The 14,705-nt window shown below is 40.9% G+C and overlaps 1 protein-coding gene across 1 annotated transcript in view; it reads left to right on the top strand.

The window, feature by feature from the left end:
• The window catches only part of ccdc85al (coiled-coil domain containing 85A, like), a 28,874-nt gene extending 14,681 nt beyond the window's left edge, over positions 1–14,193 (top strand). The window contains exons 3-4 of the mRNA XM_042485662.1: positions 10,421–10,478; positions 13,358–14,193. Of these exons, the coding sequence (XP_042341596.1) occupies positions 10,421–10,478; positions 13,358–13,376 (77 nt within the window). The 3' untranslated portion in view covers positions 13,377–14,193. The remainder of the gene's footprint in view (positions 1–10,420; positions 10,479–13,357) is intronic.
• The last annotated feature ends 512 nt before the right edge of the window (positions 14,194–14,705 follow it).

Here is a 14,705-nt window from a genome sequence, read left to right as displayed (position 1 = left end):
AGAAAAAACATTATTTTTCTGACTTTTTCTTGCAAATTTGCAATGTTTATCTAGGAAATTTTCCGAGAAGTTTTTTTTTTCTCAGAATATTGCCCTCTGTTTTCTTTTAATCCACAGTGGCCCTAATACGCTGTTGTAGAGAAAGGCTTATCACTTACTTACTATAACCGCTACTGATTAAGCCTATGAGAGAACTTAATTCATATAATGTTTAACTCACCACTGTTCTCCAGCAGTGACACCACTCCCTGTCGAGTCTAAATAAAGCCATTACAAATATTCTTAAATGATAAAAAGCCATTTCTATAACATAGAGTTAAAAACAACAATGTTAAGTGCTCCGTGCCAAAAAGGGTTTATGGTTAGCTAACATTGGCCAGCAGCAGCTACTGCTCATACCAGAACAGTTACGTTGGTATGGGCAAAACCCCTCAGTGCACCGTATTGAGTGAAAGCATTAAATGCTTTTGAATCCAACACTTAATCCCTAAAAGAAAGGATGTGTCATTTCTTCTTTTGAAACCTGCATACAGTCTCGCTGTAATGCTCGGTTAGGTTGTCAGTGGTGCCTGTCTTTTGTGCATTTGTATCACTGATTAAGCAGCGGTGATGAGCTGCTTTGCCGCTGTCATCATGGTGATGGTTTTTACAGCCTTACCATCTGTTAAAACAGGGATGGAAAGTGAGATAACGTATCAGGAACATAACATGTCAAAAACCACTGTAGCTGACAACATGATTATCCCTCGCTTTCACAACACCCAGGATGTAGTTATCCATTTCCTGTGGCATAAATCTCCTGCCCATATTGTGCATTATGTGCATTTGATGTAATGTTTTTCCTGATGAGAATGACAGCGAGGCACGTGAGCAGCTCCCATTACCGTGGATGGATAGGCTGATCCCACAGACATGAAATGATTGGCACCACTGTCATTATATTTATATCATTATCTCTAACCAGTTTTCTTTCAGAGAAGTCTTTTGGTCTGTGAGATTTCCTCTTGGAGATATTGAAATCAATTTCATTACCCCCCACTGCTCCAGACTGACTGGCTCATTTCCTTTACTGTTAAAGCAAAAAGGTGCATTTAATTACCTCTTTCATCTGGCTTTATGGGAGCTGTAGCTGCAGGTAAAACATGGAATTGGGAGAAATGGTCATTTTCTGTGCTGGTATTTTACATTTTTAATAGTTTCTCTTAATGTGGGCTGATGAATTTCCTTATTCTATTGCCATTAAACTTCATATCTTTTCAAGGAGGAGGAGGAGGATTTAGAGGCATTCAGTGGTGAGGAATGCAGTTTCTGACTCGTTGAAACTTCTCTTGAGAATTCCTTCAGTGTTCATTATTCAGGAGGAGGTCAAATTATCTGCAGAGGTCTCTTCCTCTCCAAAATAAATGGACCCAGTGACTTAAACCCCCTAAAAACATTGAATAAAGCAGTTCCCTGTTACAAATCAGGGTCTGTAGGGCCTAGCACCTAGTTAATCTGCGCTCATCTTTTTCTCTGATAACTTAAAAGCCAGACATTACACTGAAGTTTTTATCAGGAGCTGAATTATCTGCAGAAGTCTCCTTCTCTGTGTTTTTTTCCAGTGTTGCTCATCACAGAGGGACTGCTAACTATGGTGGCTGGTGGGAAACTGAGAGTGGCCCTATGTAGAGCCACTGTTTGTTTTTTCTGTTTTTGGCTTCTGTGAGAACATGACAGTGCAACATGGTTATCTCTGTGAACGAGGACCTGCTAAATAAACGGCTTATTCTGAGGTTACAAAAACATGCTGATTCTTAAAACAAACTAATTATTTTATAGTCCATTCCTACTAATATATCTTCCTGAATCCTATGGACCTTTAATGGTCTAATTTCACCTTTACTCTACTCTGATGTGATGCAGTCTTTTTATTCTATATAATAGAGGCTAAAAATATTATTTTCACTCATTTGATGTGAGAACTGTGTGAAACATGCAGAAGAATGTAAATTCTTGTCTACACCTATGGTAGATGCAACCCGAAGGCAAAGTTACACCAGCACTATTGTCAGTTTATCCTTCAGGCATTAACGTAATGTTACCTTAATTCTGTAATTTATTGCATTTTTTTTGTAACCAAACCGCCTCATGTATGATGCAATCGATTGCATTATTTCTATCCTAACACAAAGGGCCTTTTAACGTGACACAACTACAGAAGGATTACTTGTTTTCACCAGGGAGGGGAGAGCCAAAACAGTCTCAGAGAGTGTAAACAAATTTCCGCCTCAGGACACGGGTCATCGAGGTCCGAAAGCTTGTGGGAGTTTTGAAGACAGAAGCCATTAAATGCAGATTGTTGGTGCAAAGATGAAGCAGCAAATAGTGAAATCTAACATCATTCCACAGCTGGTGGAATTACCAATATTGCGTCTCATTCCCACCCATCTGAGCCACACGCACACAAACACACACAGAGCAATCTTCTACACGCTTCTGTATGCCTGGCCTGTTTTATTATTCAACAGCGTTGAGGAGTGATGGGTGGTGACATGTTAAAATAGGACAACAGCAGTTTATCTTGCAAATGTCTGCTTAAATATTTAATTTACCTTTGAGAGTCACACCAGAGCGCTCACCACACCAATGTGACTGACAACACGGAGGGCAAAAGTACGAAAAGAAGAGTTAAAGGGCTGATGTTGTGACAGCAATTGCTTCTCTAAATCTCTCTGACAGTATTCTGTTTCTTTTCTCCTGCTCGGCTGATTTCTTTTGTTTAGATGTGAATCTTGCAGCAGTGGTTGATTTCAGAAGAAAGATTTCAATTTTTGCAGCACTCACACAAAGCACAACCATTCCTGGTAATAGTCAAAATGCAGCGTCTTTACTCCACGCTTGAGTTTGCACGAGTACGCTTTTTGATTTGGATGTGTGTACGTCTTTCCGAGTCCCTGGGATCACAAAAGCAAAATAACTGCACACACACACACAGAATCACACAAAGCCCTTGTAGCCTTGATCAGCCTACAGGGCTCCAATTATCCAGCTCTACTCCAGTGAGTTTCGTACTCTCATCTCTCCACAGTCTCCCTCAGCCTCACAGTGAGCCAAAATGCACAAACCACGGCTTCAAGTTATTTGCCGTTCTTACCTGCTGCCATCGCTCACTTCATTACAGTTCTTACACAGTAGTCAGAAGACACTTAGCATTAATTATAGCAGCATGGCAGCTTGTCCTCTCCTATTATTGTATTTTAATTTAAATTTAAAAAAAATTAAGCAATACCAGGGCGGATTTCTGTGAAGCTGGGCCTTCAATACATTTAAAAAAGAACAAAGAAGAATAAGGAAGATCTTTTTAACCAATTATACAAATCTGAATTGTTCCTCTGAAAGCAGCGAGTGATTTAGAGAAGTACGCTTTTAATGACCCCAAATGGATGACAAAGAAATGTACTGAGTCCAGTTGTTTCTTCTAACAAATAGTTCTACTTTTTGGGAAAAAAAGATGTTTATTCACGTTTTCGCCCGAGCAAGAGAGCCATTACTTTCACACAAACACTCCGTGTGAAACCACAAATTATTGTTTTTACATATATAGCAAGATGCAGTGTGTTTGTTAGGGAATTTTAGAGGCAGTAGGCAGATTTGTGAAGTTTGAAAACATAGTCAGGCTAGTTCTTTTCCCCTGCTTTCATTTTTTACACTGCACCTCCTTTGGTCTTGAGTTATACACCCACCAAGTGTGAAGTTGATTGAATGAATGGTTGTTGAGAGAATCGAAGGGCAGACATAAATACAGGCAGAGACATTTTAGTTAGATATGAATTTGGAAAAATTGTAAGAGGACTCGTGTTTATGAGTTTGAGAAGGCAAGCTTCAGGAAATGACACTTTGATCTTATTTCTTTAGACAAATAAGTTTACCCTTACTGGTGTTTAATTTGATTTAAATAAGGAGGACAAGCCACCTGGGTCTCTCCAACACTGACTGACAGCTAATGCATCAATGACTGACACCCAGTGTAGCCAATCAGCACATCGGTGCTACAATACTGTGGCGGAAAACGACCAAAGCGATGAAATTCCCCCAGACCTAAAGTGGTATCGACCTGAAATCTGGCCTTTCGAAACTGGGCCTTTCTGTGAGACTGACCAAACGCTGACTTGAATCCATAAATATCCTGCATTCTGTGTTTCCACTTTGTGCTCTGGCCACTCATAATCTCGGTATTATGCATTCAGAGCTTAGCCTCATGCTCCACAGTTGCACGTAACAGCACTGACTGTAGCAGCCCGAGGGACATCAAGACAAGTAGTTCTCCTGCCAAGCAGCATCGCTGACTGACTGACTGTCTCCCTGATCGTCTGACTGACTGCTAGCTAAACGGAAGGTCACTGATCTACCATGCATCTCCACAGGCTCGCCTGCGCAGCCAGCCTGAATAATTTATGTGGTAGATTTTTAGGAGATCTGAGGGAATGGCCATGTGAAATTACCTTGCATTGATCCTGTTAGTTGAGAGAAGAAAAGGAGGAGGGGGGGCTGACAGATCAAAAAGGACTGAGAGATGAGCAGCCATGAGGAGAACAGGTTCTTGTGTTTACTGGCTTGATTCAGACATCGATAACAATGGGATTACTGGTTTTGACGAATTACACGGATACACCGCACTTTTATTTTTTTCCAGAGCTGCTAAGGACCCCTACCTCCTTTTAAAGGTCCGGCAGAAATGGTCTACTGGAAATGGTCATTTCGCAACAATAAGCTGTCTCCAATAAGTTATTTCCGTTAATTTGGCAGTACATCCAACTGGCTTCTTCACCTGCAAGATTAAACCACCAAAGAGCCAATGCAACAAATATTGCATAAACTGTCAGAAACCATGTTTGGAAAGCTCATCTGCTTGCTTATCGTCCTCACCAAGGACTTGACCTGACAACAGTTTCTCTTGTAACTGACTTTTGCAGTTATGAGGCCGGTTGGATGTACTGCCAAATTTAAGCAAACGACATTTGAGGCGTCTTATGGTAGTACAATGAACATTAATTCCATGGGTAACAGCTGTAAGAGTCTTAAAACAAAAAAAACAAAAGTGTTTCATTTAAACATTTGTTCAGTCTCCAAAGGGAGCATGTCCTTTTCTACAGAGATGCCATGTTGCACTACCGTCTTTCTACAATAGCCCAGAACAGACAAAGTAAACACTAGCTCTAGACAGGGCCATTTGCGTCTACATGTTGGCCACCATAATTAATATCCTCTCCACAACATGCAGTGTCAGAAAAAACACAGCTTTCTACAGTGAATTGCTTTATTCAGTGTATTTACTGGTTTAAATCCCCAAATCTGTCTATTTTGGAAAGGAAGAGACCTCTGCGGATAATTTGGCTCCCGGTCAAAATTTCCTGAGCAGTGAAATTTGCAAGCATTCTGACCTGCTGAAGTTTCAGGTGGTTTCAATCTGCAAATCTAACTGTCAGATGCCATTAAATACCCCAATACTCTGACACACTATTTATTTAAATCCCTTTTCAAGCTTATTTCACCAATTTTCTAGTAACAAAAGAGATCTGCTTATGTAAAAAAAAAACAGCCTTGAATTGCTTCTATGATCTAATATTATGAGTTAGAGTTAATAATTGTCTGTCTGGCTGCACAGGGAAAAGGGTTCCCCATCTGGAACAGTGATTTATTCAGTGTGGGAGCAGCCTCTCCCCAGCCAATCTTACAGATCTCTTTGTGGGGGAAATTTAGAGCCTTTCACTCGAACGCCGGTGTACAGAGGTGGAATTTAAGGGAGCTTAGGCCCCACATTATTCTTGAGTAATCACATTATCTATATACTATTGCTCTGACCCACACAGAGCCCTCTTCCCTCTACACATCTCTCACGTCCCGTTAAATCCAATTTTGGTTTTAACGCCCGTAACTAAATCAACAAACACGGTCCGAGTGCGCTGTATGTTTTCTCACTTATAACTCTCCTTGAAGAGGTCACAAGGCACGTTTCATTAGACACTGATCAAGATCACTTTAAAGGGATTCTCTCGGATTTTGGCACAGTACGATAACGGGACTGCTTCATCATGAGAGAGCAGTTTGTAATCTTGTGACCTGTGTGTGTGACTGCAAACCTCGAGACCGTGCATTTAATCCATTTTCAAATCCATTTAAGCTAATTGTTGTTGTGCTTGAGCGAGTGAGTCCTAAGACCCAGAACTGACTTAGCATGATAGGTTAAACAAGAAACTTCATGGTTTCTACCCACTGGAGCTTTAAATCTTTCATGCAGTGTCTGTCTTCACTGACATATTTTTTGAACCGTACATTCTGATTTCTAGCTGTACTGTAGGCTATCTGTACGACTTGCGCTTTATCTACTGTGACGTACAGAGCGGCTAGACTGACACCAAAAATAATGCAACAAGACAAAAATATCAACCATGTTTGAAACCGATCTGGACGTCCCAGACAAGGCGATGAGCTCAAGAACAGAGGGGCGTCAACCTTCATACGGCAGGGTGACGACAAGGCTGCACAGTCATGTGTTTATTATGAAGAATCATCTGGAACACATCTGGAAGTAATCACATTGTATAGCGAGCCTGATCATTTTGCACCGGCATAAACTGACATAAATTCAGAACTCTGGCATTAATCCAAAAACACATTCAGAAACTGCTGGGATATCATTGGCAGGCCATCCTATGTTTATATTGATCTGTCAGAGCATGTTCACACAAAGTCCTGCTTTCAAATGCATCATTTGAATCGCTATCAGCTGCTCTTCCTGGAGACTTTCTGTGTTTGTTTCTATTGGAACAAATTACGGACCCACTGCAACATACAAGGTGAAGGTCATGTGACAGATGGAGACAGCAAAGGATGTCTGTAGGCTACATTTTCTGTTTGTTAGCATTGCTAATTTTACTTTTCAAAGAACTTGTAAAAAAACAGTAAAGAAACACTACAAAAAAGGCCTCCGAAAACTATTAAAAAAGTATAAAACATATATAAGCCCTCTATCACTAGACAGGTTTCCATTAACCCTGAAACTGCACAAATTGAAGTTGCAAATATAGAATATGCCTAATGGAAATGTCAAATTCGAAAAAGTTTTTATGCTCACATGAGGTGGTATTTCAGTTGATTTGGAAAAGCCATATTTTGCAAAACTGCAATGGAAACTGACTCCCTCGAGCATGATGCAGCTGGTGCTGCAAGAAGTTTTATTGCATCACATAACTCACATAAGTTGAGTGCATCATCTGGAAATTTTGCATCCACAGTTCCTCTGTGAAATCGTGGACTATCACCTCCTAGAAATCCCTCATACGTGGCTGCTGCAGTGTATAAGGGGCTTTCCTTTCTATTATCACTAGCAAAACATGCCTACATCAACTTTCATTGGAAATTCAGACATTCTCTGCGGCGGCTGCAATAGAAATAAACCTGCTAATGTTTTGAACGTCCATCACTATGCTTCTTGGAATGTTATCACAAGAAAAGTCACACAACATCACTCAATAGAAATGCAGTCATCTCGCTACTTTGTTTCAGCAACATTTCGAAAACATTGCCTAAGTTTTGCACAGATCTGTAATGGAAACCCGTCAGTTGTTATCGGACACAAGAGATCAAATTCTGATAGTGAAACAAAACAATTTGTGGGGGTTGTGATGCTTCAAAAAACTGATCAGCTGTTTTACAGCTTCCCCTTTTCTCCATGATTATGTGCAAGAGAAATACACTTTGGGGCCTTGCCGGACAGGCACGTTGTAATTCCAAGGTTTGACCATTTTCTCAAATTGGCTACAAAGCCTGGTGCTTGTTGGGTGTTGCTCAGAAGCTCTTCACCTGATTCTGAGCTGCTCAGCTTGAGTTGACAGCTGAGTATCAGGTGATTCACTCACTCTGAAGATTCGTTCAGCCCAAGTCAGACCTAGCTGGGGGGTGGCTGTGGCTCAGGAGGTACAGCAGGTCATCCACTAATTGGAAGATTGACGATTCGATCCCCAGATGCTCCAGTCCACATTTCAGTGTCCATAGGCAAGATACTGACCGCCAAATTGCTCCTGATGTCCATGCCATACGTGTGTGAGTGAGTGTAAATGTTTCAATTAAACAGCAGGTAGCACCTTGTATGGTAACCTCGGACAATAGTGTGTGAGGAGGGGCGAGTCAGTGAACGAGTCAGTGGAGATGAGCACTTGTCACTCAGTAAAAAGAGTTTGTCTTGAAGGATTGATTCATGACTCACATATCACCAGTCTGGATGTTCCACACAAGGCTCTTAGCTCAGAAAGAGAGGGGACGCCAACTATGTGTTTGTTATGAAAATTCATCTGGAGCACATCTGGGACCAGCATAAATTCAGAGCTGAGAGAGTAAGAATTTTCTCTTTCAATGTTAGAATTAATAAATGCAGATTTTATTTCGAGCACCGCTCTAAAACCACACTCGGAAACAGCTAGGATGTCACTGATAGACCACTCCATATGCATCGATCCATCAGAGCATGTTCAGACAAAGTCCTGCTTTCAAATGAACCACCTAAACAGCTATCAGCTTCACTTCCGGTAGACTTTCTGTGTCTTTGTGCTCATGTGTGAGGAGGAAGTGAGATGTGATCATGTATTTACCACTCTCTAACTGGTCTATAAGCTCTGCTTTAGCCGTGAAATCAATTCCGTTGCACACACCCTGACCTCCAAATGAAAACACCCTCCAGCCCACCGCTGCATCCCCCGACACTGTAAAGGAGTTTTCATATCTCTTTGTGCAGTCTTTCCTCACCCCACACCCCCTTCTCTCCATGAGGATAAACAGAGCGAGGGAAGGGCCAGGGAACTTCGTGAAGGTGGCTATACTGGAATCTTTCGGAGAACTCGGCGGTCACAAGAGCGTTATGAATCTTTAATGAGAGATGTTAGCGCGGCAAGGAGAGGAAATGTGCTGAAAACATGATTATGGGCTCATGGGGAGGAAACCGTTAGTGGAGAGAGAAAGAGAGCGAGAGGGATATCAAGCAGGGGGGGACGAGGATAAGAATTGTTTGAAGGGCGAAGGAGGTACAGAGGGATAACATTTTTTTTTTAAAAGCTTGTTCTGCTTAAGGCAAAGGCATTTTTCCACCGCTTAACCGAACCAAGTTCTGACCAGAAGTGCTCACAGAGTGTGTGAGGGCAAACTGTGTGTCCTGTACTTTGAAACAGCTTTAGATTAACACCATTTGGTTTGACAGCAACATTTTTCTTTCCGAGAAGAAATAAAGCGGCACAGGAGTTTGGGTGAAGAATGTCGAGATAGAGTCAAGAGCCTGCCTTGTATTTAAGGACAATAATGTTGACTGCGATAGTGTGATGTCTCGCACAAAGCTGTTACTCCTTAATAAATCCTTGTTCTTATCTCTTGCTGTCTGCCCCTCTTAGTCTCTTGCTATTGTTCCACATTATCTCCCAGTCTTAAATTTGATACATTTGCGATTAAGGGTCTAGATAAATCAGTCTGCCTGTAGGTGTGCATGTGTTTGTACATAATGATCCACATTTTTTGTGAAGGTTGCCTCTGCTCGCTGTCACTTGCTCTGTTGCAGCAGAGATTGAAACAGACGCGGGGGGGCTGTTGGAAAGTTATAAATGCTACAACACAGTATAAATTAGTGGCCATGGACTTTCTGAGTGAAGGCTACATGTTTCAGTGAATTCTAAAAGCTCATTCAGGTTGTTTCTTTTGGCACAAAGTGCTTTGAATCTATAAAAGAAAAAGATAAAGGTCTAAAGAGATAATGAATGTAAGTTTTGATTAATTCTGCTTACCAGAATCAGACCCATTTACCACTGACAAACCGCTTGATTTTTTTAGAAAAAGAAAAAGATTCAAATATGATCTAAGTCCGGAGCTCCATTGACTCAGTGAGCCTAAATACCAAATTTCAAAGCATTGTCCACTTAAGCCCCTTTTCCACTGCACAAAAAACCCTGCTGACATTTGTTTGAAAGGTCACATTAGCATTCACACCTGTGTCAAACGACTGAACTATTCACAGGTGTGAATAGCTCGTGTTGACAACAGAGTGAATCAGTAATATCAGTCCCTTAACGGGTGGGATGCAATGATGCACCATCATGTAATACCCTCCTGTCTCCACCCAAGCAATTACTGGCTCATTATTATGTAGAACATGTACAAATTTTGGTGCATTACTTTTTGTAGGAAAATGTTCAAACAGTGCATGAGAACAGCCTGGCAGACGCATTCTAATGCCAGGTGTGAGCAGACAGATTTTGAACTGTCCACTTGTGATCAGATCACCCAAGATGCATAATAAGGTGTAAACAGGCTCTAAGATTAATGAGGCGCTCTTCTCTTGTCGAAACAACACACTGAATTCTCATCCTTCCTCTGTCTCTCTTCTTCTCTCTCTCTGTCACAGCTTTGATATCAGCTGGCTGCTGCACCAACAACTGTAGAAATGTCAAGCTATGGGACAGGTAAGAAGCCCTCTCTGCCTTGTTTCTGCTTCACAAATGTCTTTTGCATTAATTAGAGTCTTTGAAAGAAGAAAAACCAATGAAGGTCACTGTATGCTCTTTCCACAAGGGCCCATAATCCTGTAATTAGCTCCCATTATTTTATTTTACCGTACAAAGCGCCTCCTTCAGCAGGAGTCTCAAACCCTATTTACATTTAACAGCTGGAATGGAGGATATTTGTGATGGCAACTGGAAATCTCCCATACAAAATAAATCAATAATCTCACCCTGTTCTATTGCTGATCATTAGGTGATCAACACAATATCTGTGATTTATATTCTGTTGTTATCCGGTGTCATTGTAGGGTCAGTCCTTGAGTTACCCCGGTGTCCCGGCTCCAGATGAGTAATGAGTTTGCATGCTTGGTCTGGCCCAGGTGTAATCACAGTGGGTTTACAGTGGGACTACAGAGTTAGAGGTGACCCTATCCTGTCCCCGTGTGCCATCCTACATCTTCAATCAGGCCCCGGTGGGAGGGCGAGATGGCTGTGTTAATATTTAATGACTGCAAGACAAGACACACCTCCCCCCTCCTCTGACGGGAACACGCACATGCAAACACGCATAATTCGCGCACATCCTCATGGTCGTTTCTTTATAGACTGTGACCTTTTCTACCTGTGGATGAAGGCGTCCTCCTCCGTTTCTTTCACATCAGTCTTTTCACCTCGTCATTCCTTCCGTGCCTGCGCTTTTTCAGCCCACTCCCACTTACCTCGTACAAAAATATCAATGACTCAGGTGAGGACTAGAAGAAAGTGTACTTTGTGTCAGTAGATGATTTGCAAGCTCAGAGAAAAGCAACAAGGATGTGCTAACAGTGCAGACTGAAGTCAGGTCCCCTGGCTGTGCCTGGGTTGTCTCTGCTGTGGTGAAGACAGACGCAGACAAAAGGATCTGTCACTGATAAGCAGCACAAAAGCCTGCAGTGATGAACATTTTTATCTCACTTAAACTCTCTGTCTCTTTTATTTGCATCTATCTATCTATCTATCTATCTATCTATCTATCTATCTATTACCATGAATGGTATAAAGAGTAAATCAGGTTTTCAAGCCATCCAAGTCACTGAGTCAGTCACTCAGAGTTTCGCAGTTTGGCTAACTTCTGCTTCAGCACTTTGCTATCTTGAATGGGGACAAATAATACAATGATATAAAGCTGCGGCTCTTCTAGACCTTCCACATGTCGGATCGGATTGTGTGGATCAAATTCAGAAAATGAAGCAAATCCATGGTGCTTCAAAAAATGTCCCACTGTTTTACATTCGCTCCCTATTCCTTTCTTTTCCTGTGTGAAAGAAAAATGCTTTTAGGGGCCCCTGCCAGACAAGTTTAAACTAATGGCTTAATTAATAAATAATTTGCTCATGCTTTTTAGTTAAGGAAAAAGCCAATAGCATCTTTTGGGTTGCCAGATTGTGAAATTGACCAAAATCTGTTTATCAAGTAGTTGAGTTTATGAAGTTATTTTCATTTACATTTGATGGATCACTGTAAGAACTGAACATTGCCTTTAAGGTTAAATTCAGTTTTTAGCTGGTATGAGAGTCCACTGATCACTGAGCCCAACATCGTGAAAAGCTTAGGTTGGAGATCGTGTGATCTGAGCGAGGGGGCTGGAACTTGAGGTAGGAAAGGGGCCATTGACTCTTTACGCAGAACACAAACATACACACAAGCACGCTGTGGCGCTCTGTCCTTGTGTCAACCCTCCGTCCTGAGAATTGTGCTACTGTAATCAATAAAGTTGGCAGTTTGCAGGTCAGGTCAGGTTGAGATAGTTCATTTTTATGTGGTGGCTCCCCAACCACAACAACGATATTTTTGTCCTTGCAATGTTTCACTGTTATAAGATGCCAATTTGGTAGACATCACCCAACTGTAATACTTAGATGGCAAGAGAACACAGGTATACAGGGCCTTATTACAGCAGACGTTTTGACGTGTCACAGTAGGAAAAACAAATAATAACATTAATGGTGGCTGAATTCCATTTAGCTGTTGTTGTGCATGCTTACTCACCGTCACAGCTGATTGTGACACTTGAACACAACAGAGCCATTGCTAATGTTATTAGTAACACCTTTGCTCAGTCAGAATGCCTGCAGTGAAAAAATAGTTTGTATTGCTAATGGCTGAGTATTAATCGCCATGATATTGAGTAATGCTTTCTGAGTAATGCATTGCCATGCAGAATTTCAGGGGTGCCTTTCTTAGCAAGCAGCTACTCTCCAAGAATGCATTTAAACATTGTGCTCATATCATCCCACAGCAGCTAGACTTCCTGTTGAATTAGAGCTGTAATCCCGACTTCATCTCAACCATTCAGAGAGAGTGGGATCACATTGATAGCTTCATAATCAATGATAGGTTCATTCAATTTCTTTTGCATAAGACATACAATAGTCTATTATACAGGTGTATAGTTATACACCATGATCAAAATTATAAATATTATATTATATAGGTGTGTATATGTGTATGTTGGTACGAATATGACAAGCCTTCCATTTCTGTCTGGGTTTTTTTGCGAACAATAATGTAATAAAGTTGTAGGATAAGTTTATACTAATTTATACTTTGTGCCTGTAAACTGCTGCAATTTGCAGATGGCATTCATCATGTCTTCTTTTTCTTTCTCTTTTGTTATCGATATATTTTGAATTACTGTTTTTGTTGTATTTTGCATTGATCAATCAAAATAATACACATGTTAATCTATGCCCAAACAAAAAGATTCTTCACTACTTATGAAATCATGCTGCTGCCAGTTCTACCCATATTTATACTATAACAATAAAAAATCTTCTTCTTGTTCTTTTATTTCTGTGCAGCTTTGATGCCTCCTCTTGACCCCAACTTGACCAGCTAGGCTTGTCAAACAGAGGGGGGATCGCAGTGGTACAGCCCTCTTGCGCCTCTGGCCTTGACAGACGCAAGGGCCCCTGGACGCCACCGTCCACAACTCCGGATGGTCTGTCGTCCACGGCATCATCCATGTCCACAGCTCTGAAACAGCCTGCCTCCATGTTTTTATTTCTACATATCGAGAGTTTGAGGAAAAAGGGGGGAATGCTTTTAGTACGGATGGTAAAACTCGTGAAGACTGCCGTGGCTAAATGGATTAAAGTGGATATCTCTCCCTTCCAACTGTGACACGGCTACCTCCCGGAGAGCGTCTGCAGAAAGGGAGGGACGCTGGGGATCGGTGAGAGAAGATGTGGAGGACTCTGCACTGTTTTGTGCCGCTACCCTCTGTTTACAAATGTACATCACTGGTGGAGAAGCACATAAATTAAACTATGTATCCCCTGCTGTTCAAAACCTGAATCATTATCCCACTTTTTCCTCCCTGTTTATTCACTTTCTCCTTCCTCTCCGCAATCTTTCCATCACCTTCAAAGTGTGTAATGAGACTGGTGTAATCTAACGTTCTGTCTCTCAGTCTCCAAATCCAGCCGATCACTTGATTCATCGTCTTCAACTGAATTTAAAAAGCATATTTGTCAAAGATGTTCTAGCAAAGATTAAAAAAAAAAACAACCTCTTCCTGTGTCTTAAACCAAGATGGTCATCATTACTAGCTGCTGACAGATGTTCTAGTTCTATAAGATGCAATGTTCAGGTGTAATTTTTGTTCTTTTTTGTATTATCTTCTTTGCTCCCATAAAGCGCCTATATTGAAGCTGGGGAGGAGATTATCTGTTTCTCCATGTTGTTTTTTACAAGGAAGTAAAGTTCAAGTAAAAAGTAGATTATTGGATTAGTTTTCTATATATCTATATATATAAATATAATATGATTATTATTTTTGACTTACTGGTATTAGAACTATTATATGAAGATGCATAATGATATATATCAAATAATAAACAGACTTCTTTATGTAAAAGTGCATCACTTGTTCAGGTTTTATTTCAGCATGCTGAATTTCAGTGTGTGTTGACCTTTGACCCTGCAGCTTAAGGTCGTATTGGACACACTGTGAAGCTGATTACATGGTTAGGAAAAAAAATCTTTCAGTCACGTACTGCAGCAATGATGAAAAAAGGATCAGATAATAAGTTTCTACTCTACTGTTAGAATACATGTGGTAAAGAATAAACCAAATTTATTTATGTCATAAAAGAAATCGAGATTATAATGAAGTGAGGTAATCAAGCACTTGCAAAAATACATCCA

The sequence above is a fragment of the Plectropomus leopardus genome, chromosome 4 (genome assembly GCF_008729295.1).
Source record: "Plectropomus leopardus isolate mb chromosome 4, YSFRI_Pleo_2.0, whole genome shotgun sequence".
Taxonomy (NCBI): domain Eukaryota; kingdom Metazoa; phylum Chordata; class Actinopteri; order Perciformes; family Serranidae; genus Plectropomus; species Plectropomus leopardus.
The sequence above is the reverse complement of the archived record's forward strand: the minus strand, read 5'-3'. Positions and strand labels throughout refer to the sequence as shown.